Source organism: Cyclopterus lumpus, chromosome 2, assembly GCF_009769545.1.
Source record: "Cyclopterus lumpus isolate fCycLum1 chromosome 2, fCycLum1.pri, whole genome shotgun sequence".
Taxonomy (NCBI): domain Eukaryota; kingdom Metazoa; phylum Chordata; class Actinopteri; order Perciformes; family Cyclopteridae; genus Cyclopterus; species Cyclopterus lumpus.
Genome location: NC_046967.1, coordinates 11,612,725 through 11,621,781, shown reverse-complemented (window position 1 = coordinate 11,621,781; position 9,057 = coordinate 11,612,725). Strand labels below are relative to the sequence as shown.

The window sequence follows — 9,057 nt, the reverse complement described above, 5'->3', positions numbered from 1 at the left end:
GTGTGTGTGTGTGTGTGTGTGTGTGTGTGTGTGTGTGTGTGTGTGTGTGTGTGTGTGTGTGTGTGTGTGTGTGTGTGTGTGTGTGTGTGTGTGTGTGTGTGTGTGTGTGTGTGTGTGTGTGTGTGTGTGTGTGTGTGTGTGTGTGTGTGTGTGTGTGTGTGTGTGTGTGTGTGTGTGTGTTTTCCTCCCGGCTTTTAGTGAATGTCACACGTGTGATTTTGACTGTCGGGACGACTATTTTTTTTTTTTTTTTGGGGAGCTGACGACATCAGAAAAGAACTCATCGAGCGAGGGAGCGGAAATCGTCCCGCTGTCAGAGAAACCTGACGGATGTCTCGCGGGAAAAAATAGAAAATGAAAATCCACCCGCTCGAGCTTACAGTGTGGAAGATGATCTGCCATGGACGCTTTGTTGTTGGTGATGGACGGCGTCTGTTTGCTCTGCCAGGCGACGGTGGGAAATAAAAACATTTAAACACCTGAACGGCAGCGTTGTCTCAGCTACACGAGGCGCTCATTAATAATGGCGCCGCTTCCCTTCACGGACTTTATGTGATGCATAATAATAAAAATAAAGAAACCGCCTCGAAGACGTGATTGAAAGTGGCGGGCGATTTGATTTGCGTTCATGAAACTCGCTACGCGCCTCGCTCGTGTGAAGTTCAAGTGTCCGCCTGGACAGTCGGAGCTTTGAGAAACCGCGTTTGCTTTTTCTCACGAATAGGTCGTTTAAGCCTATCGTACCCATTGGTTACTTATAATCATATTATATTGTTATGATAGACGTCATCCCAAAAACGGACAGGAATGAAGCACTGCGGAGCGTTTTTATTGGCTTTAAATCCTCTTTTGGGTCGACATGAATGCATAAATGTGTGAGGGCGTTATCTATACCTTCGAGTGATTAAATTTGATTCCCGAAATCCCTCCGGCGGTCTCCGACGTGCGTCTCCGTGACCCAGAACCACCTCCTGACAAAACTCCCATTCCCCCTCATTTCAATGCTAATGCGCCCGTCACGGCCATTTTTCAAAAGCGGCGCCCGCCGTTTGTTATGAATCGGCTCACCTGAGAGGAGGCGTCGATCCCGGCGGCGCCAAGAGGTCACGGAGACGGCGTTTAAATAGACTCGCCTTATTATTCCAAAGGGGGGCGACTACGGGCTCCAACCAGCTGATGGATTCACTATTTTCTCCCCCCCCATATCTGCTAAGTGGCCGAGAGGTAAAGATCACAGGATCAACTCACACAATACCTCCTCTTATGATTGTTTATTCACGCCGCGGTATCTTTATGAATAACTCGTCATAACCTGGAGGCTCGCGGCGCTTTCAGAGCGGGTTTTGAACAGAGGACAGCGAAACATAATGAATACGGACCCCGTGTAATGGGAGGAAAAACAATCTCAAACGGCCTCCAGCTGTTTACGTGAAGAGACGTTTGGATATTGGAGGAAAGTGGAAGTGGAAGGCGGCGAACTACGAGAATTCACCAAATGGGCCTTCGTGGAGACGCCAAGACGACTCGTTGTGCGAGTCGTTAAATATGAAACGTCGTGGTGGTTGTCGATCTTTTTTTTTTTGTTATGTTCAGAGATGCAAATAATAATAATAATAGAGCCGGCACTTTGGGTTATCGGTGAGTTTGAACGGCACGACGATTCATCACGGTGTCGGTTTTGGAGGATTTGGTGTTAAAAAATAACCACGTTGTCTCGTTCTTTCTTCCGTCATGAACAGGCGCTCGTGTGTGTGTGTGTGTGTGTGTGTGTGGGGGGGGGGTTCAGAATCCCTTTAACTGAGATGTCAAAACAGTTCAATCGGTCCTCTCCTCCAGCCCCGGTTGTTTGTGTTTTGGTAATTTGTGGCATTGATTCCTGGAGCCAGCCTTCCCACAGGATTCACATTATTCACATATCACCAGCTCTCAGATTAAAATATGAATCGGTGCATTCGTTGACGAGTATTTACGCCTACGACTACAGTCAGAAGAATGCCCCCCAACCCCCCCAATGCCCCCAACACACCAATGGAGCCTGCGAAAAGCAAACGGTGATGTCGAGGTGAAGGCTGCCTGTGAGGAAGCGAGACAGCCTCTCTGTTTCCATCTTTCATCCCAGACGTGTGAAGACAACACACACACACACGCACACACACACACGCACACACACACTACCTCTTCTCCCCACTGACATGCTTCATATCGGCTGCCGGATCACGTTCGGAGAGCCCAGTCAGTTTTAATCACACTGCGCTTGCACTGCTTCCTGCGTTGGTCGCTGCAGCTGAGCAAGTGGAGGCGAGACGAATACCAAGTGCGTGATTACACAACTGATCCTGGATCCTGCACCGATATCGTCACGGGGAGAAAGATCAAAGCAAGGTGGTCAAGAGCGTAAAATTAGACTTCAACCCAAACTATTAATCTGTGCTTCTTAAAATCCCTTTTCCCACCACCGGGTGGCAGTATGCCGTGACTCGACTAATTTGAGTTTGGCACAATTTATGTCAAAAGTAATCGGGTGATAATTGTTGTCCTGTGAAGCTGCTGTTTGTTTGATTTGGTGGAGCTCAGTAGTCTGCTGTATTTAATTTGTGCTGCGCTCAAGCATTTTGTTTAAATCTTGAATTTATTTATTTATTTATTATGGCTCTATGAATAAACTTTTTTTTTTAACTCTATTGAATTTGCTACAAATGTACATATTTGTGTAAAAAAAAAATGGAAGAAAGGAAGAACAAAATAAGAAACTATTCCATTAAAATATCTAATTTCTGCCTGTCTTGACCACAGAGCTGCTCTGCGCTGCTTTCCGGTGCAGCAACACTGACACCTGCTGGCCGGATGGGAAACTGTCCCAGGACGTCCTGGGACATTGTGGGGGACACATGCATCTACATATGTGAATGTTTTACTCTAATACTTTAGAAGTACATATTTTAAATGAAAAGATTTTAACCCACAACGCCCGTGTATAAATAAATAACAATAACCAACAATGCAACTTCCTTGAAACCATAGTTGTTGTAGCGATGTACTGAATCTGGACAATTGTAATGTGTTCTTTAGATATTTGTTTATTTATTTGACTAATGTTTAGTTAAATACCATTGAGGTATGTTTCTATATCATATGTTTTACATTTTATATTGAAATACTGTACATATCACACACATAATTTGTTTACACCATGCTTCTCATGTGTCTGTATTGGCTGAACGCCACCACCAGGGGGCGGTGGTGGCCGCTGTGCTTCTCTGTCCAACCCGCACAGAAACCACCGAAAGCGCAATCACGTGACGTTTGCCGCATGCGCACTGCTTGTTTGTGTGTGCAGCGTCGCTGTTTTTGCTAGCTGCTTTCTTCTGGAGACGGTAAAGAAAGAAAGATGGTTTATTACAACTAAATGCGTCAAGACAGATTGCAGACAGGTGCGTGGAGCTCACCTCAAACCCCCTCTTTCCAGGTGAGGCTCTCGCATGGAGGCCGTGTGCGAGCAGGTCCATGGAGGTGAGGAGGAGGCGATGCTGTGGTCCATCCAGGAGGCCGTGGAGAGGCAGACCCAGCAGATAGGAGCGTCGGCCTGCGGGGCCACAGCGGTGGTGGACGTGCTGAAGGCCCTCGGCGTGGACGTGGCCCCGGAGGAGGCGGACCGCTGCGTCCGGACCCGCCTGAGGAGGACCGAGTCCCCGCTGCCCGACTACCTGCTCTCCCGGAGCGAAGCCGGTAAATGTGGTCTTGTCCCGGAGCCGCGGGGCCCCTGTTGCAGTGGCGGACATTTACTCAAGTACTGCACCTAAGTACACATGCAAGGTACTTGTACTTTACTTGAGTATTTCCATGTTACGCAACACGTTCACTCCAAGCTACTCTTCAGTTTACTATTCTCCAACTCCAAAGGAAGACTTTAATGAGCATTACCCATGGCTTTAGTTTTATATATGTTCCCACATGCTGTCTTTCCACCTGGCACAGATTAATCAATGGCCTCATTTAAAGTGAGTGAAAGTATCTCCAAATGTGGACCAGCCACACCTCCTTTCTCTTAAATCTAACAGACATATAGATGTATACTTTATTTACCACCAGGGGGACATTGTGTTGTAGCAGCAGCCAACAAGGTGACAGAGTAAAATAAATGCACAATATATACAAAACATTTAAGGAAATGAAATAATAAAGAAAATGATGAAATGCAAATTCATTGTTTTGTTGATTTGTATCCAATTTTATTTTGGTCAAAAACCATAAAATAATATTTGTAAGACACTGACTTTTACTTTTGATACTTTAAGGTTAAATCTTCTGAAAAGTACCTACAGATAAAATACACACAGGTAAACAATGTACAGGATAGAAATACACAAGTAAACAATGTACAGGATAGAAATACACAAGGGTAAACAATGTACAGGATAGAAATACACAAGGGTAAACAATGTACAGGATAGAAATACACAAGGGTAGTAAACAATGTACAGGATAGAAATACACAAGGGTAAACAATGTACAGGATAGAAATACACAAGGGTAAACAATGTACAGGATAGAAATACACAAGGGTAGTAAACAATGTACAGGATAGAAATACACAAGGGTAAACAATGTACAGGATAGAAATACACAAGGGTAAACAATGTACAGGATAGAAATACACAAGGGTAAACAATGTACAGGATAAAAATACACAAGGGTAAACAATGTACAGGATAAAAATACACAAGGGTAAACAATGTACAGGATAAAATACACAAGGGTAAACAATGTACAAGATAAAATACACATGCGTAAACAATGTACAGGATAAAAATACACAAGGGTAAACAATGTACAGGATAAAATACACAAGGGTAGTAAACAATGTACAGGATAGAAATACACAAGGGTAGTAAACAATGTACAGGATAACAATACACACGGGTAAACAATGTACAGGATAAAATACACAAGGGTAGTAAACAATGTACAGGATAGAAATACACAAGGGTAGTAAACAATGTACAGGATAACAATACACACGGGTAAACAATGTACAGGATAAAATACACAAGGGTAGTAAACAATGTACAGGATAGAAATACACAAGGGTAGTAAACAATGTACAGGATAACAATACACACGGGTAAACAATGTACAGGATAAAATACACAAGGGTAGTAAACAATGTACAGGATAACAATACACACGGGTAAACAATGTACAGGATAGAAATACACAAGGGTAGTAAACAATGTACAGGATAACAATACACACGGGTAAACAATGTACAGGATAAAATACACAAGGGTAGTAAACAATGTACAGGATAAAATACACAAGTGTAAACAATGTACAGTATAAAAATACACAAGGGTAAACAATGTACAGTATAAAAATACACAAGGGTAAACAATGTACAGGATAAAATACACACGGGTAAACAATGTACAAGATAAAATACACACGGGTAAACAATGTACAGGATAAAAATACCCACAGGTAAACAATGTACAGGATAAAAATACACAAGGGTAGTAAACAATGTACAGGATAACAATACACACGGGTAAACAATGTACAGGATAAAATACACAAGGGTAGTAAACAATGTACAGGATAAAATACACAAGTGTAAACAATGTACAGTATAAAAATACACAAGGGTAAACAATGTACAGGATAAAAATACACAAGGGTAAACAATGTACAGGATAAAATACACAAGGGTAAACAATGTACAAGATAAAATACACAAGTGTAAACAATGTACAGGATAAAAATACACACGGGTAAACAATGTTACCAAGTAAAATAAGATAGAATGTGTGCGTTTGTTTTGATAGTGCAAGAGTGTCGAGTGTTATAAATGTACAACTGAAATATTCTATTCTATTCGTTTGATTCAAGTGCACTAAACTTCGCTAAATTGTCGGATATTACGCTTCAAACCCTTGAGCTTCAGCTGCCCCGCCACATTTTTTAGGTGATGAAATCTGAATACATAAAGCGTGACTTTGCATAGGCGGCATCTCTTCGCTCACCAGACATTTGGGGTGTCACCGGTGCTCTCGGAGACGATAACTCCCCCGCCGAATGGGGCTCCGTAATGTCTAGAACGTGACAGCTGGCTGCACTGCCAAGCAGGCAAATTCAGCAGTGGCCTCTTGAATTAGACAAAGATATTTATGTCCCTCAGAGGAGCGACTGTAATTGACTTTTTCAGCTCTGTTACACGTTTTTCTGCGTCGACATCTCGGGCGTTGATCTCAAGCTGTCGCCACGCGTGCGGCTCTGAGAGGAAAATAAACAGACTTTTAATCACCTGAGACGCACGACGAGTAAAATCTAATGTATTTCTAGGGATGAAAATAAATGTGGATACTCGCTTGTTTTAGGTGCGACTCACGCGCAGCTCATCCGAGGAGCGCAGGAGGCCAGCAAGGGGAAGGTAGCGGGACGCTTCTTCCACCTTCACCCTCGGCGGCGGGTCGGGCTGGTCCCCTGGCTCGCACGCTGGATCCGAAAGGGCGCCGTACCGGTGGCGACCATGAACATGCAGCTGGCCGTGCCCGAGGGGGAGGAGGTGCCGGACGCCTGGCACCATCAGCTCATATTCGGCGTTGCACCCGATGCTGTTTTCATGACCAACCCTTTAGATGTAGGTGAGTAAGGACTCTTTTTTTTTTTTACCTGGAGAATCCTCTCCCTATCCTCATTTACACACACACATGTACTTTTCAGGAAGCGTGGAAGAGGTGCACCAGAGACTCTGCAGTGAATCGGTGTTGCTGATTCGTCGAGAAGATGTCCTGCAGAGACTGACGCCAGATTGCTGTCTGTCCAGTTTGTCTGACCCGCAGTGGAAAGCCCTGGATATCGAGGGTAAACGCCGTTAATTAGGGTTAACGCAAACTGCTCATCCCTTCTTTTTTTTTAAAAATGTTCTCATCCAATTTTCTTTCTGCCCATCAGGTCAAGTGAGGCAGATGGCCCTTGAAGAGGAGCAGGGACCCGATCGACCCAAGTCGGCACACGTCACGATCCCGGCCGCGTACAGCTCGGGCGTCACGCTGTTCGCCCTGCGAGAGTCCCGGCTGGGACGGGAACTCCTGAAGGCCCCCGAGCTCCCTTTGCTGTGACGGGGCTGCCACTCGGGGACATGAAAGGCTTATCTTATTGTGACGTGGAAATGAAATACCACGGTATTGAGCCCAGTGTTTGGGATCAGCGGACACGCACGCTGCTTCATCGCCATCAAGCATCTTCTCTTCTTCAAAAGTGTGCGCAGCTGCATTTTGAAATAAAAATTGAGCTCCATAACCCTCTCCGTTTAGTTCTGTTTTTTTCTCCACTCTAGATCTTCGTTGCCTCTGGCGAAGCGGCCAGGAAAACATCCCACAAAACTCCTCCGCCACCTTCTTGTTTGCTCTGTGGCCCGACCAGACTCTACCGATGTTTAGGACTAAAGCTTTATAACCTCCGAAATGGAGGTTATGTTTGTTTGTTTCTTAATAAACTGGATTTTTTTTTTTTAAATGTGTGTAGCCGAGGAAAAATAAATCACACGGCTTTTAGATGCAGGTCAATTATCATTATTAAACGTTTTGTTTATGAACTACTGCATTAATTTAAGGAGTATTTCATGCACTCCCTGAGTTTGAACGTTGTTTTATGTCTTTTTAAAATGTGTTTCCTCTAAATTCAACCTGGAATATTTTATATTTTGAGAAATTGGGAGATCAACTCCTTCTGGGGAAAAATAATCCCTCTAGCGTGTCTTTAAGGGGGTCTACCCCACCTACACCCTAGTGTTCAGGGTCTTCAAGGGGGTCTACCCCACCTACACCCTAGTGTTCAGGGTCTTCAAGGGGGTCTACCCCACCTACACCCTAGTGTTTAGGGTCTTCAAGGGGGTCTACCCCACCTACACCCTAGTGTTCAGGGTCTTCAAGGGGGTCTACCCCACCTACACCCTAGTGTTCAGGGTCTTCAAGGGGGTCTACCCCACCTACACCCTAGTGTTTAGGGTCTTCATGGGGGTCTACCCCACCTACACCCTAGTGTTCAGGGTCTTCAAGGGGGTCTACTCCAACTACACCCTAGTGTTTAGGGTCTTCAAGGGGGTCTACCCCACCTACACCCTAGTGTTCAGGGTCTTCAAGGGGATCTACCCCACCTACACCCTAGTGTTTAGGGTCTTCATGGGGGTCTACCCCACCTACACCCTAGTGTTCAGGGTCTTCAAGGGGATCTACCCCACCTACACCCTAGTGTTTAGGGTCTTCATGGGGGTCTACCCCACCTACACCCTAGTGTTCAGGGTCTTCAAGGGGGTCTACCCCACCTACACCCTAGTGTTCAGGGTCTTCAAGGGGATCTACCCCACCTACACCCTAGTGTTTAGGGTCTTCATGGGGGTCTACCCCACCTACACCCTAGTGTTCAGGGTCTTCAAGGGGGGTCTACCCCACCTACACCCTAGTGTTCAGGGTCTTCAAGGGGGTCTACCCCACCTACACCCTAGTGTTCAGGGTCTTCAAGGGGGTCTACCCCACCTACACCCTAGTGTTCAGGGTCTTCAAGGGGGTCTACCCCACCTACACCCTAGTGTTCAGGGTCTTTAAGGGGGTCTACCCCACCTACACCCTAATGTTCAGGGTCTTCAAGGGGGTCTACCCCACCTACACCCTAGTGTTCAGGGTCTTCAAGGGGATCTACTATGGGAAATAGGGAGAATGCCTATGCCTCAGTTGCAAAGCCCGTTTGCATTTAAGGCCTTTGTTTGTCCGATCCCTAAAGTCATAGACGACTTCGCTTGGGTCTGGAAGTGAGAAGGCAGAGGAGGGCAACGGTAGCGTCTCAAGGGTGGAGGAGGAGGAGGGGAACAAACGGGACGACATTGTCCGCGGGGGCGGTTTGGTGACTATGATGTCATTGCTGCCATCAGGAGGGGTGGAGGAGGAGGAGGGGAACAAACGGGACGACATTGTCCACGGGGGCGGTTTGGTGACTATGATGTCATTGCTGCCGTCAGGAGGAGTGGAGGAGGAGGAGGAGGGGAACAAACGGGACGACATT

The 9,057-nt window shown here is 45.7% G+C and overlaps 1 protein-coding gene across 3 annotated transcripts; it reads left to right on the top strand.

Moving 5' to 3' along the window:
• The first annotated feature begins 3,285 nt into the window (after nucleotides 1-3,285).
• LOC117746468 lies at nucleotides 3,286-7,511 on the top strand. Of its 3 annotated transcripts, XR_004611341.1 has the most exons (6): nucleotides 3,286-3,374; nucleotides 3,467-3,726; nucleotides 6,375-6,641; nucleotides 6,721-6,861; nucleotides 6,952-7,257; nucleotides 7,337-7,511. XR_004611341.1 is itself a non-coding variant. In XM_034555614.1 (5 exons), exons 2-5 carry the CDS (start codon nucleotides 3,480-3,482, stop codon nucleotides 7,116-7,118), a joined length of 822 nt encoding a protein of 273 aa, XP_034411505.1. In that variant the 5' UTR covers nucleotides 3,286-3,374; nucleotides 3,467-3,479; the 3' UTR covers nucleotides 7,119-7,299. The 3 variants fall into 3 exon arrangements, 2 of the variants coding, with proteins under 2 accessions (XP_034411505.1, XP_034411520.1); XM_034555614.1 differs by lacking the exon at nucleotides 7,337-7,511 and having other exon boundaries at nucleotides 6,952-7,299; XM_034555629.1 differs by lacking the exon at nucleotides 7,337-7,511 and having other exon boundaries at nucleotides 3,308-3,726; nucleotides 6,952-7,299.
• Nucleotides 7,512-9,057: the final 1,546 nt, after the last annotated feature.

Excerpts from the sequence above, each read along its gene's own strand:
- LOC117746468 (XM_034555614.1), top strand. The coding sequence starts at position 3,480 with ATGGAGGCCGTGTGCGAGCAGGTCCATGGAGGTGAGGAGGAGGCGATG. Across the intron at positions 6,642-6,720 it reads GACCAACCCTTTAGATGTAG|GAAGCGTGGAAGAGGTGCAC; the intron begins GTGAGTAAGGAC and ends TGTACTTTTCAG. Across the intron at positions 6,862-6,951 it reads GAAAGCCCTGGATATCGAGG|GTCAAGTGAGGCAGATGGCC; the intron begins GTAAACGCCGTT and ends TCTGCCCATCAG.